The sequence below is a fragment of the Mustela nivalis genome (assembly GCF_964662115.1).
Source record: "Mustela nivalis genome assembly, chromosome: 6".
NCBI classification, from domain to species: domain Eukaryota; kingdom Metazoa; phylum Chordata; class Mammalia; order Carnivora; family Mustelidae; genus Mustela; species Mustela nivalis.
Window position 1 is genome coordinate 45320797 of NC_139025.1, and position 14076 is coordinate 45334872.

A 14076-nucleotide genomic window follows, 5' to 3' on the forward strand; every position below is an offset into this window, starting at 1 on the left:
TAAACACAGCATATCACTGTTGTTTTTGAGTTTAAATATTAAGAAGAACATTTCGTTAATGATTAAAACAATACTGATTGTTTTAGGGGGCTCAGTGAACACTTAATCTGTCCTTACTCTAGGCAGTGTGTGGAAGGAGCACACTGCCTAATGTTCCAGGATGGACATTAGATAACTACTTAATGGAATTTTAATTTGTTTCATTATTAGTAGTAATTGATGTAATTCTGGGGGTGCCTAGTTGGCACAGTTGGTTAAGCTTCTGATTCTTGGTTTTGGCTCAGGTCGTGATCTCAGGGTCTGGAGATAGAAGCCAGCATTGGGCTCTGTGAAGTGCAGATGAAGTCTGCTTGAGACTCTCTCTCCCTCTCACTCTACAGCCCCCACCCCTCGCCGTGTGTGCTCTCTCTCTCATATAAATAAAATGAAATCTTTTTAAAAAGTTGACGTGATTCTGTGTTGGAAGCTGGAGGTATCCTGTCAGTCATCCTTTCAGGGTAGTGGTATTGCCCTGCCCTGTTTAATCAGAGGTTTCTAGAAGAGGTGAGCTTAGGTGTGATTTAAAGTGAAAGAAGATAGGTGTTTAATGAATTTCAATTAAAAAATGAAATCATTTTCAAATTGAAAAGGGGTATGGAAACTGTCCACATACATTCCTTCTGCTGCTGAGAAAACCAAGGCCCACAGGAATTAAAGAACATGCTCAACTGTACAGTTTTTTTTCTGTTGTTTAAGGCATTATTAAGCTAAAAGACCTCACAGGCCTAACCTGGAAAAGATGGCAGGATGCCTTGGCCCTGCTCTCACAGTTGTGTGCCCCCCCCCCGCCGCCCGCCCGCCCCATTTCATCTAATTCCAGCCTTTGGTGATCTGTGTTCCACATAGGAAGTAGTTCCTGTTAAAAATATTGAAGGTGTGTTAATGTAAAAGTCTTTGTAGGTGAGTTACCTAGGATAGACACCTGTTTAAGTAAAGACCTAAATGTTTTGCTGGGACAGTGAAGAGTAGTAGCTATCCCAGGGTAAGAAATCCGGACAGAAAAGGCACAGTCCTCCAGCACTCCCTGGTCTACCCTGAGCTCAGGGCTGTGACCCTCAGCCCCGCCCTGCAGTATTAGCTCAAAAATCCAGAGCAGAGCCTGTGATTTACTTCAGGGCTCTGGGCAAGATCCTTTAACCTGGCTGTTCTTCCCCTTCTGTGTTTGTAAACCAGGGAGATGATGCTGATAGCTCCCGCACTGTGGCATCAGAGACACCGTGTGAAATTAACTCCTGTTTGGGAAGGTTTTAAGCACACATTCCACCTCCCTGCTAATATGATTACTAGCACCTTCCTGTAAGAAAGGGCCAACGCCTCACCCTTTTCTTCCTTTAAAAACAGAACAAAGGGTGTCTTTTCTTGTCTCCCTGTGGCCAAAAAGGTTGCTGCTTTAGTGGTTGGTTACCTCCTGAGAAGGTCAGTTTGCTGAGTTTAAGTATTCCCAGGTGTGCCACAAATAAACAACAATAACAACAAAAATGACCTCTTTGGTGGTTCTTAAGAGGGTTTCTGAGTGATAATAAGCAGGCTTTTCTAACTGTAAAAACATGGCCCCAGTCTGTCTCCATGCCACCACTGTCCTCAAAAGTGTTAGGCCTGGACTGGGAGGGGAAAACTCACCTGTTTATTGGGGACATATTTCTGAGGGTCATCGCCAAGGCTTTCCACAAGAAGCATTGAAAACAATGTTTTGGAAGGAAAGTCACCTTTCGATAGCCAAAGAAGTGCCTCTTAGAGCACACAGTTCTGCGCACAGCCTGTTTCTCACTGTTTGGAAATCCTTTAACAGTTTATGGAAGGCCACTCTTTAAAGCAATCCAACAGCTCCTTTTTCCATAACCTGATTTTAGAGGTGTTTCATTATCTCTAATTACTTGGGGTAAATGGTGATTACTCAGTATTTTAATCATCAGTTTGGGCAGCAGTTACTCTAAACTCGGGGAAGCCCAGACTCCCATGGGTATTTTTGGAAGGTACGGCGACTAGTCGGTGCATGCTTTCTAGTACCTCTGCACGTGGTCCCCAGGTGAGCCCCGGCCGCTTCCCCGAGCTGGAAGCAGCGTCGTCCCGGCCCGGGCAGCAGCTGCAGACTCAGGCGCAGCCCGGGCTTCCGGGACCCGGGCCTCCGAGGCGAGGCCCGGCGGCTGGATGGGAGGATGTGGGCGGGGCTCTCATCCCAGAATGGAGGAGAGCGAGGGCGGAGGGAAGAAAGGAGGGGCTGCCGGGGACGAGGAGGAGGAAGGAAAGAAAGAAAGAGCGAGGGAAAGAGGGGGGAAGGAGAAGATGCACGAGGGCAGAGGAGGAGGGAGGGAGGGAAGGAGAGCGGAGCCCTGCCCGGAAGCTAGGTGAGTGTGGCATCCGAGCGGAGGGACGGGAGCCTGAGACGCTGCTCGGGGCTGAGTATCTCGCCTCTCTCCCTGATGGGATTCCCATCCGCGCCGTCTCGAGCCTGCAGCACCCCAGTCCTCTGCCCTTGCCCAGGTTCACTGCAGCCGTTCAGAGGTCCCCAGGAGCTGCTGCTGGCGAGCCCGTTACTGCAGGGACCTATGGTGAGCAAGGCTACCTGGCGAGGGGTGCCGGGCAGAGGGGGCCGGGGAGCATCCGTGGGGGGAACAGCGGGGGTGCTCAGCCTCTGGCCCCACTTAAGTGGCCTATTTTCCCCCAACGGTGGTGCTAGAGGTAGGGATGCTGGCGCTGAAGGACACCTCCGCAGCTGCTACTGCCTCTACCGAGGCCACTTTCTCCGTCCGGCGGCCCCGGGCGATTTTCACCTTTGGTAGGTTCCGGGCAGAAGAGATGGGAAGAAGAGGAGCCTTTAGTTGGGGGTCGCTGGGAAAGACTGCGAGGTCTTGAGCGGAACGCGTTGCGGGGGCTCTGGTGTTCGCGACCCCCGAACGGGAAGGGCCGAGACAGAAAGGACTGTAGCTCCGAAGTCCCGACAGTATGAGGGGGCCGAGGGACCTCGAGGTGGAGGAAGAACACATAACCAGGTTTGGTTCTGCTGCCGGGAGCGCGGTCCTGCTACCTCCGGAGCCTGCGCGCCGCCCTAGGGGCTGCGGGCTGCGTCGAGGGGAGTGTCACCCGACCGGGTCCCCAGCCGGCGGGAGCTCCTGAGAGCACGCGAACTGCGGCTGCACGACGGGCCTTATCCACAAGCTGTTTTCAGGAACTTGCAGCATCCAAGGGGCCTCTCTCCTATCATTTCCTGGTGTAGGGTCTGTAGGGTCAATGGTCGGGGTGCCTGGCGCTGCGGGCACGCGTCTTCCTGCGGTGTCGTGGCCCATAGGGAGTCGCTGGCGAGACGCCCTGCGGACCGAGGCTTATACTGGTCCTCCCAGCCCAGAGCCAACCGTCAAAGGTCCGGGAATTCCCGGGTCCCTGCGGACCCTTCCCGGCCAGAGCTGGGCCGGAGGCCTCAACCGCTTCGTGCGCACCGCTTAGGTGGATGGACTGTGAGGAGCGCAGTTTGTGGGCTGAAAGCTTTGTGAGACGTTAGCCCCCACCCCCCGCCCCGCAAACATAGACTTGGTAAACCGAGGCCACCTCTGGGCAAACTTCGGCGTCGGGAGAAGTCTCTGGCGGGGAAGTAAAGGACAACGCCACGAGTTCGTCCCTGGCACCCTCTCTCCCCCAGAAAAAATTCTGGAGACGGACGTCCTTTGGGGCTTTTGTCTTTTTTAATCAAAGAAAAAATGGGGAAGGAGGGTAATTGCGGGATTAGAGACGAATCCTACGAAATCCAAAATTGAAACACTACCCGGGGAGTCCGGCCCCCGGGTTATCGAGCCGCGCGCTCCCGCCGCCGCCGGGGGAGATTCCTAGGGGCAGAGAATAGTCCGGAGATCCCGAGCGCCCGCCCCTTCCACCGGCCCTTCGCCCCGCGGGGACTGGCTCTTCTCCGTCTTCTTTTCCCACTTCTACAGCGCTTCCCACCGGGCACATCTAAGGTTCCAGGCGTCTGAAAACCAACCAACCAACCAACCAACCCAGCCCTCTTTGCTCTCCCAGCCCTTTCGCAGTCAGTCCCAGCGGTGGCGCGGGAGCGGGAAAACCGTAGAGCGGCTCACGCAGCGGCGCGGCTGTCGCGCGGCGCCGACGGTCGCGCAGGGGCGCCCGCGGCCTCCACTCCCCGGCCGGCGGTGTGGGGCGGCGCTGGGCAGCCGGGGAGCCCAGGGAGAGCTAAGCGCTTGATTCTTTACTCTTCCTCAAACGCTTTCCGCGCGTGCCCCCAAGAAGAAAACCAAATTTGTGAGGGAGAGAGGCGGGCAACCTGAGCCCTGGATCTCTGCAGAGACCCGAGGCTGGAACTTGAAAGTGCCTCGGAAGGGAGGGCGGGTGCGGTGGCCTTGGGAGCAGGAGTCTGGGGTTCGGGACCCCGCGGCGGGCTGGGGCCGAGGCAGAGTCGCGCGGGGCAGGTTTTTGTGAAGGCCCCCGTGCAGAACGACCCCCGCACGCACCATCTTCCCTTAAAGTCAGGACATCCCGGTAATTCCTTGAGCTGTGGATTGGTTAAGATTCTTGAAGAAATATTTGCTGCGACTCTGCAGCTGGTGCAAAGGAGGAAGGGGGTGGGGGGAGGAAGTGGCGGGGTGGGGAGGAGTGGTGGTTTCAAAAATAAGACAATCTGGAGAAAGAGAGCGAGAGACGGAGACACAGAGGTCGAGCGCAGGCCGAAAGCTGTTCACGGTTTTCTCGACTCCTGGGAACGCGGTGGGATGGATTTCCTTTCTGCGCCGGGCCGGGAGTTGTAAAACCTCAGCGACATTAAGACCCGAAACTTGTGATGCGCCCTTTCCGCGGCGACGTCTCCTTTTGAGTCCGCCCCTCCGCCTAGAATGGCTCGAAGACCGCTTTCTTTGGGGATTTGCTTTGCTCGGAGTGGACCCCGAGGCTGACGCGGTGCGGAGATTCTCTCCGCAATGGAGCGGCCGCTCCCTCCCCACTTTCCCACACGGATCTCCGCCTAACACCTCCCCCTCCGGCTCGGTGCGTGACAGGGGCGGCCGCTTTCCGCTGGGAGCTCGAGCGCCAGCCCGGCTAGTCCGAGCCGTCGCAGGAGTTCGCCAGGGCGTGACTGGCTGTCGCTGGGAGCAATATTTGGCCTCGCCGAGACCCCGGGGAGGAAGTGGCGGGGAGCGCGCGCGCGCGTTTGTCCCTCAGCGCTTTCCTTTTTAAGTGCCCCTGGGTTGGCAAGGCTTTGAGCTGCTGAGACGCCGCCGCCCCCGCTCCCGGCCCCATTTGAGCCGCGATCGCGCGGGAGGCGCAGCCCCCACGGTGCGCCCCAGATCCTCCGGCTTCAGGCCGCTGGCGCGACGGCCCGCGCCGCTGCACCGAACGTCGCAAGTAGAAGCGAGGACCGCGTCCTTAGTGAACCGCGCCCGGGGACCGGCCGGGGGCTGCGCCGAGTGCGGCGCGGAGCTCCTCCCGGACGGCTGGCGGCTCCCGCGGCCCGCGCGGGGGTTGGCCTCTCCTGGAGGGGGCGGGGCCGCGGGAAGAGGACGCGCGCGCCCTTTCGCCGCCCGCCGCGGGAAGGGCGGGCTCCTCCGTGCGCGGGGCGGGGCCTCTGCGTTCACGTGACTCAGAGGGGCTGGAAGAAAAACAGAGCCAGTCTGCGCCAGAGTCTCATTATATTCAAATATTCATTTTAGGAGCCATTCCGTAGTGCCATCCAGAGCAACGCGCTGCCGCAGCTCCTCTGAGCCTTTCCAGCAAGTTTGTTCAAGATTGGCTGTCAAGAATCATGGACTGTTATTATATGCCTTGTTTTCTGTCAGTGAGTAGACACCTCTTCCTTCCCCCCTTCCTGGGATTTCACTCTGCCCTCCCCACCCCTGCTCGCCTCGGGTCCCTCCCGTCGGACCTTTTTTTTTTTTTTTCCAGAGTTCACACTCCGCTTTCTGGCAGCGCTGTCGCTTTCTTCTTGGCCAGGCAGCCGCTGGGCTCTGAGCGTACCGGTTTTGTTTAAAGCTCTGCTTGTTCCCACTCGCACTCTCGGATGGTGTGTGTTGCAAGAAAGGGGAGCAGGAGGGGGCTAAAGAGATGAAAGGTCCGCAGCCCGGGGTTGTCTTTTCTGGGCGAACACACACACACACACACACACACACGCACGCACACTTAACTGGGGAGCGCCCCCGTGCTTGTTCCCAGCTGCTTGTCAAAACTCCCTGCTTTTCTGGGAGTGAGTGAGCGGGCGTGATCAGATGCTTTTTGCTGGGCATTTCAAACTCATCAGCCACAGTAAAATAAACCGTCAAGCCACTTACTTGGTCAGCTCCCAGACCACGTTCTGGTCTCAGCCTCTGGACCCCGCCACCCTGAGTCTTCGCCCACCCTCTTGCTCCGAACCAACTGGAAGTTGTGGAAGTTGGGCTCCGAGGGCGGAGGAGGAAGGGGGGTGGAGGAAGAGGGAGAGAGGCTGAAGGTCTGAAGTGGAGAGCGATGGCATTTTAGTTCTCCCTCCCCCACCCTTTTTTACCTCCTCAATGTTAACTGTTTATCCTTGAAGAAACCAAGCTGAGATCATGGCTCAGATAGCAGTTGGGACAAAAAAAGATTAACAGGATGGAGGCTATCTGATTTGGGGTTATTTGACTGTAAACAAGTTAGACCAAGTAATTACAGGGCAATTCCTACTTTCAGGCCGTGCATGGCTGCAGCTGGTGCTGGTGGGGGTGTGTGAGGGAGAAGACACAAACTTGATCTTTCTGACCTGTTTTACATCTTGACCCTCCATCACTAGCCTTATATGCATATGCAGAAACATCTCTGTTTCTCTCTCGTTATTGGTGTTTATTTATTCTTTAACCTTCCACCTCCTCCCCCTCCCCAGAGACACCATGATTCCTGGTAACCGAATGCTGATGGTCGTTTTATTATGCCAAGTCCTGCTAGGAGGCTCGAGCCATGCTAGTTTGATACCTGAGACGGGGAAGAAAAAAGTCGCCGAGATTCAGGGCCACGCGGGAGGACGCCGCTCAGGGCAGAGCCATGAGCTCCTGCGGGACTTCGAGGCTACACTTCTGCAGATGTTCGGGCTGCGCCGCCGCCCGCAGCCTAGCAAGAGCGCCGTCATCCCAGATTACATGCGGGATCTTTACCGGCTCCAGTCTGGGGAGGAGGAGGAGGAAGAGCAGATCCACAGCATCGGTCTGGAATACCCTGAGCGCCCCGCCAGTAGGGCCAACACCGTGAGGAGCTTCCACCACGAAGGTCAGTCCGTGCGGAGAGTCCCTGGCGGGGGAGGGCTAGTAGGGCTGGTTGGTGGGGCCATGGAAGCCCTGGGAGAGAAGAGTTCAGGTTACATCAAAGCCCCAAATCCTGGACGCTGGAGAACAGAGCTGCTTACCTCCAAGAGCTGTGGCTGAATTTATTTTTTGGAGACAGAGGGGAGGGGTTTGGGGAATGGGGAATGACACCACTCAGACGTGGGCTAGCCCCTGTGGTGTGTTTTTGCTATATCAAAGCCTTTTTTGCCAGGTTTTCTGCCCGTTTTTTTCAAAGCACCTACTGAATTTAATATTACAGCTGTGTGTTTGTCAGGTTTATTCAATAGGGGCCTTGTAATCCGATCTGAATGTTTCCTAGCGGATGTTTCTTTTCCAAAGTAAATCTGAGTTATTAATCCACCAGCATCATTACTGTGTTGGAATTTATTTTCCCCTCTGTAACATGATCAACAAGGCATGCTCTGTGTTTCCAAGATCGCTGGGGAAATGTTTAGTAACATACTCGAAAGTGGAAGAAGAGGGAGAGGGTAGTTGTGAGCATGTTTCCTCCTGCCTCTGTTCTGTTGGCCCCCCCTTTTTCTTTATAACCACTTGTAAAGAAAACTGTGTACACAAAGCCAAGAGAGCTTTAAAAGGGGAGTCTGATGGTGGTGGAGTAAGGAGTTGACACATGGAAATTATTAGACATATAAAGGAGGTTGGGAGATACTTTCTGTCTTTGGTGCTTGCTGAATGCTAGCTAAGTTTTGCTGGTTTGCTAGCTGCCCATTTATCTGTTCCTTCAGATTAAAAGATATGCTTATTTCCCCAAATGGGCTTTCACTAGGTAAGCAGAATTCAGCACCCATCACCCAAAGCTTCTCAACTGAAGCTATTTCTTGACTTTTAGATTTCTCAAAAAAGTTAATGTGCTTTTATTTTTTTTTTTCTTTTCCCTTTTTCTTTTTCCTCCTTGACTGTGCCTAGAACATTTGGAGAACATCCCAGGGACCAGCGAAAACTCTGCTTTTCGTTTCCTCTTTAACCTCAGTAGCATCCCAGAGAATGAGGTGATCTCCTCTGCAGAGCTTCGACTCTTCCGGGAGCAGGTGAACCAGGGCCCTGATTGGGAGCAGGGCTTCCACCGAATAAACATTTATGAGGTTATGAAGCCCCCGGCAGAAGTGGCGCGTGGGCACCTCATCACACGACTACTGGACACGAGACTGGTCCACCACAATGTGACACGGTGGGAAACTTTTGATGTGAGCCCTGCGGTCCTTCGCTGGACCCGGGAGAAGCAGCCGAACTACGGGCTGGCCATTGAGGTGACTCACCTCCATCAGACACGGACCCACCAGGGCCAGCATGTCAGGATTAGCCGATCGTTACCTCAAGGGAGTGGGGATTGGGCTCAGCTCCGGCCCCTCCTGGTCACTTTTGGCCATGATGGCCGTGGACATGCCTTGACCCGACGCCAGAGGGCCAAGCGGAGCCCCAAGCATCATCCGCAGCGGGCTCGGAAGAAGAATAAGAACTGCCGGCGCCACTCGCTCTATGTGGACTTCAGCGATGTGGGCTGGAACGACTGGATTGTGGCCCCACCAGGCTACCAGGCCTTCTACTGCCACGGGGACTGCCCCTTTCCACTGGCCGACCACCTCAACTCAACCAACCATGCCATTGTGCAGACCCTGGTCAACTCTGTCAACTCCAGTATCCCCAAAGCCTGTTGTGTTCCCACCGAACTGAGCGCCATCTCCATGCTGTACCTGGATGAGTATGACAAGGTGGTACTGAAAAATTATCAGGAGATGGTAGTAGAGGGATGTGGGTGTCGCTGAGATCAGGCAGTCCTTGGGGACACACACGGTCCTGTCCACTCACCCACACACTACACAGACTGCTTCCTTATAGCTGGACTTCTATCTTTAAAAAAAAAAAAAAAAAAGAAAAAAAAAGAAAAGAAAAAAAAACCTAAACATTCACCTTGACCTTATTTATGACTACGTGCAAATGTTTTGACCATATTGATCATATATTTTGACAAAATATATTTATAACTACATATTAAAAGAAAAAATAAAATGAGTCATTATTTTAAAGGTACACTGTTCCTTTTCTCTTTAATCCTTTTTCCTTCTGCTCCATCTCTTTTGAATGAGATTTTTTTTTTCCTGTTGAGGAGGGGCTAGGCAGGTTGGAAGTCGGAGGGTGGTAACTGGAGGTGGTTAAGTTGGAGGAACAGGAAGTAAACTGATGGTAGAGAGATGGTAATTGCCAGGATGAATTGTTTTCCATTTCTATTTAATGTTAACAAGGACGCAGTATCCTCTCCCATCTGGATGACACATGCCTTGGAGAAACAGTGGGATGAAAGGAGCAGGCCAGATTAAAGACTCAGTTTTGGGCTCCTTGTACATCTCCTGTTTTTGCTCACCTGTTAGAGGTGCGTCCCAGCTGAGTGTAATGGATAGAATCTCAACCCTAGGGAATAACTCCCACCGCAGCTTTTATGATACCCTAGGGTGTCTCCAGTCATGATAGGCACTGGTGTACTACCTTGCACGTGAGTGTGTGTGTGTGTGTGTGTGTGTACACAGGATTTCAGGGTGGTGGTGAAGTGGGTTTTATTCAATAGAACAAATAATGTGCCTTACCTTTGACCAGTTTGGTGACCACACTTTAATATTCCACATGGTGGAATTCTCCAGTACTTCTTGACTTTTTCCCCTTGTCTCCTAGTCCCCACCTGAAAGCCTTCATGGAGTTCAAAATTCTAACAGTTTGGGCTGGATGACAATGGGATCAGAAACTGAAGGGTCAAAATTTCTAAGTAGGCACTGTGAAAACATCGTCCTTTATGCAATCTCAGGTCAAATGCCTGCTCCCCTCCTCTAGAGCTGGGCAAAAAGGGAGTTACCTAGTGGATGTGCTCTTCTGAGCCAGGGTGTCTTCAAGGAGAAAAGTCCAATTTGGGACTGAAAAGGAAAATGCTAGTATGTTGAGTGTCCCTCATTTAGGCACTTGCCAATAAGGCAGAGAATTGGCTCTCTAGAATGACCTGTATATAAAAGCTAAGAGGACCAGAGGAAGAGACCTTTGCTTTTCCTTACTTGCCACTAGCAACTAAATTCAGCCTTGGCATTTTGGCCTGCTTAGGTTCATTTCTTATATGTGTACTTTTCCCCTGCAGAGTCTCGGGTAGGTTTGGGACCAAAGCTGTGTCTTCGTACTGTCTTTGTGAGGTGGACTGATAGGAGTCTTTTTCTCCCTCATGAAGGTGGAGGTACCAGTGGTAGTGGTGGGGTGTGTGTGTGTGTGTGTGTGCACCCACCCCCTGCATTCATTTACACAACTCTTCCATATGCTCTTGGCGGTGGGGTAGGTGAAGCAGGACTCATTTTTGTTTTTAATTACTGAAGTCCTACAATCCTCCAAAAGGAGCAGCTTAGTGGAAACCAATAAAAATAGAAGTGGAGCGGTTGCCAAAGCCCCAGCTCCCCGGAGAGCGCAGGTGGAGAGAGGAGATCAGAGCCCCAGGCAAAGGCAGCAAGACTCCACAGTTCCTCCAGAACTCCCTGCATAGAGGGATACTTCTCCCCCTCTTCAAGCCCCCCAGGTCTCTGCCCCTTTGATTAATGGTATGGAGGTCGAATAAATCATTTAAGGGAAGCCCATTATGGGTTCCCCTCAGGCGGGCTCGATTTGTTTTGCCCGATTTCCAGCAACTTTCTGAAATGTCCGTGTTATTGGAACGGAACCCGCAGATCTCTAGCGCTTGGACAGATTCTCAGAGGGCGAATCCCGAGCCTGGTGGCTGCCGGGCTCAGGTCACTTTCTAGCAACCACCCTGCCCCCCACAACCTTCCCCCTCCTTCTACTGGCTTATTTTCAGGAATGGATAATGTTGTTTATTTGTTCAGCCAAATATTTGGTCTGGGGAATTTACCGTGAAATTCTGTGAATTGCATATACCTAGTTAACAAAATAGTCCTAATGCCACAAATGCTAGCATGAAAAACAACGAGCTACGGCCAGCTTTAACTCTTTAAATTCTGTTTGAGGTCATAGTCCTGAGGTCCGGGAAGATAAGGGGTTGAACGTGTGTGGAGATGGTTTAATTTAGGTTTCAGCGTTCTATTTTGGACTGACGCTCGACCGAGTACTTTATGGAGGCTGTAGACTGGTACTCGGCATGGTTTTTTGGATCCAGCCTGCCGCCGCCCGTCCCCCGACCCTCGACCCCATGTCTCTTCCCCAGAGAAATGTTCCCTTTACTTAAAGAAAAGATGGGGAGGGAGAATCGCTCTTGAGGAGTTCAGCAAAGTCGTAAGCACATCAGAAGAGCTGCTCGGTCGATCCCAGCCCAACCTTTAAACTGGAACCGGCTTCCTAGGAGCTTAAGGAAAAAGAGGGGAAGAGGAGAAGGGAGTCGGGGCCCGGAACGCATCACACATTCCCCGGCTTTCGTTGCATAATGCGCTCAGAACCTGCCAGGTGACCTGCTGACTTTGTTTTCTGTCTTGACCGTGCTTCATTCCACCAGCCCCTTGCCGCCGGGCAGCACCACACTGAGAGGGCTCTGGGCAGCCGCGGCGCTGGCGGACCCCAAGAATCACCCGGCCTTGGACCGACGTCAAGATCCGGCCCCACAGACTCCGCCCCGCGCCTGCTCCGGGAGCTCCCCCGGTCGGCGGCAGCTGCGGCGGCGGGGGCGCCAGGGGGCGTCCTACCCGCCGGGGACTAGACCGGGCACTGGGCGGCGGGGCGGCAGATGCACCGCGGGCTCCCTCCTCGCAGCCCTCTCCAAGCCAGACTGCAGATTTCAGCCCTCCCCCCGCCCCCCAGCCCCGGCCCCACTCCCTACCCCCGGAGCTGGCCGCCCGTCCAGCTCGTCCTCGGTCTGGGCCCCGGGGCTCAGGTGAAGTTCTGCAACGACAGATGGATCTGATTAGTGCTCGCGGGTCCTAAGGGCGGGTGCTCAGCACATTTAACGTGAAATGGGGTCAAGCGGCCGTGCAGAGCGGTGGAGTCTGGGGAAAAAATCTCACCCGGGTGGAGAGGCGTAAGGAGGGTCGAGATCTTCAGGCTTTTCCGCGGCGGCAGGCGGAAAGCAAAATGAGCGACCAAGGCTGAGCTTGCACAACGCTCCCAAGTGGGTCCGCATAAAACTGGGAGCATGGGAGAACAGACCCCCTGACAGAGGGTCGGACATCAGACTGGTCGCGCTGGCTGCCCTCTCAGCCTCCTCGGGATGCACAGAGCCCTGGGGTCCCGCTGAATTGCCTCCACGATTCCCCATTGCAGGGAAGGAGAACAGAAGAGGCTGAGGGCGTGCAAGAATGGGTTGACAGATTTCTTTCAGAAATGAGGTGCCGAGCCCATAATTCTTGACAGCACCAAGGCTGAACTCTGGGCCTCCCAGGGACGCCCAGTGTCCCTACCCTCATCCAAAGGCCAGAGCTCAAAATGGTGACTGCCCCCCACCCCGCGGCCGCCCAAAGATGAATCAAGGAAAATAAAGCTTGAGACCCAAGTCTCCAAACTCTTTGTGCTCTGTGATACTTTTGCTTCAAGACACAGCAAATCGTATAAAATGTACACACGTTCTCTTTTTTAGTTGAAAAGAATAATACAAAAGTAACATTGGTGACCCTACATTACATGAGAAATCAGAAAGTTATTAGTACACCCTGGAGGAATTTCGGGTAACTGGGGGACTGCGGAGGTAGAATTGATGCAGAATTATTCTGGCATATTATTTGAGATAAACTATCATCATTCTAAAAACTAGAAATACATTGAGTGGTTACAAATGTAGCCCCCGTGGCCCCATTTCCCCATGTTTTCAACACTTAGCAGCAGAATAAATACACGATTCAAAACTGCAGTGGTCGCCCATGAAGCAAAGTGGCTGGTTTTAGGAAAAAAAAAATTGTCAATTGCTCTAATATTCTTGAAAAACTGGAAAGTTTGAAAAAGCCTGGAAAAAAGAAATCAGAGTATTTGGTCACCGAGGAAGCCATTTGAAATTAGAATTCATGAATCACTTTACCTAAGGTATCAACTAAACCAAGTTCCAATTGTCTCTGCTTTCTCTCTCTCTTCAAAGTAGTCTCTAAGAGCCCTGAATGAAAATAAAAATGCTGTTCTGTGGTTCAGAACTATTCAGAAAATATAATACTATAGGATTCATTACTATAGAAATGTTTACTTCAAAAATGTGAAATTTGAAGAAAAGAAGACACGACAGAACAACAATTTGCTGAGTTTTGTTACTGATGAGATTTCTTTTTTTTTTTTTAATGATTTTATTTATTTATTTGACAGAGAGAGATCACAAGCAGGTAGAGAGGCAGGCAGAGAGAGAGGAGGAAGCAGGCTCCCTGCTGAGCAGAGAGCCCGATGTGGGACTCGATCCCAGGACTCTGAGATCATGACCTGAGCCAAAGGCAGCGGCTTAACCCACTGAGCCACCCAGGCACCCACTGATGAGATTTCTTAAGCCTGGTTTCAGTGGGTTTTGCCAAAGTTTCTGAAGAAAAGATCTCATTGATCTCTCTTGACCTTTTATGACTTGGTTTCTAACAGAAATATTCTTAAAATGACTAGCTCCCCCCCCCCCCATCCCCAATCATAAGTTCTTGAATCCCCTTTGGTCAGGGTGCAATTAGATTCTGGTTTTGCATAGTTTCATTGTCAGTCCCTCAGCAATACGTTTTTTCAGTTTTATTAAGTGAACCCAGAGATATGTACTTTATTGGGGGTAGGGGAGGAAGGAGAGGGAGAGAAAATTTCTAACTGAATTCAATTTGACTTAAACTTATGT

At 52.5% G+C, this 14076-nt stretch overlaps 1 protein-coding gene across 5 annotated transcripts; it reads left to right on the plus strand.

The window, feature by feature from the left end:
* The first annotated feature begins 2286 nt into the window (after window positions 1–2286).
* On the plus strand, window positions 2287–9353 carry BMP4 (bone morphogenetic protein 4). 5 transcript variants are annotated; one of them, XM_082736274.1, is made up of 4 exons: window positions 2287–2588; window positions 5688–5812; window positions 6869–7248; window positions 8232–9353. In XM_082736274.1, the coding sequence occupies exons 3-4, from the start codon at window positions 6876–6878 to the stop codon at window positions 9086–9088; spliced, it is 1230 nt and encodes a 409-aa protein (XP_082592400.1). In that variant the 5' UTR covers window positions 2287–2588; window positions 5688–5812; window positions 6869–6875; the 3' UTR covers window positions 9089–9353. The 5 variants fall into 5 exon arrangements, with proteins under 5 accessions (XP_082592400.1, XP_082592402.1, XP_082592399.1 ...); XM_082736276.1 differs by having other exon boundaries at window positions 2293–2588; window positions 6922–7248; XM_082736273.1 differs by having other exon boundaries at window positions 2295–2384; window positions 6922–7248.
* Window positions 9354–14076: the final 4723 nt, after the last annotated feature.

Excerpts from the sequence above, each read along its gene's own strand:
- BMP4 (XM_082736273.1), top strand. The coding sequence starts at position 2,323 with ATGCACGAGGGCAGAGGAGGAGGGAGGGAGGGAAGGAGAGCGGAGCCC. Across the intron at positions 5,813-6,921 it reads ATATGCCTTGTTTTCTGTCA|TCCTGCTAGGAGGCTCGAGC; the intron begins GTGAGTAGACAC and ends TATTATGCCAAG. Across the intron at positions 7,249-8,231 it reads GAGGAGCTTCCACCACGAAG|AACATTTGGAGAACATCCCA; the intron begins GTCAGTCCGTGC and ends GACTGTGCCTAG.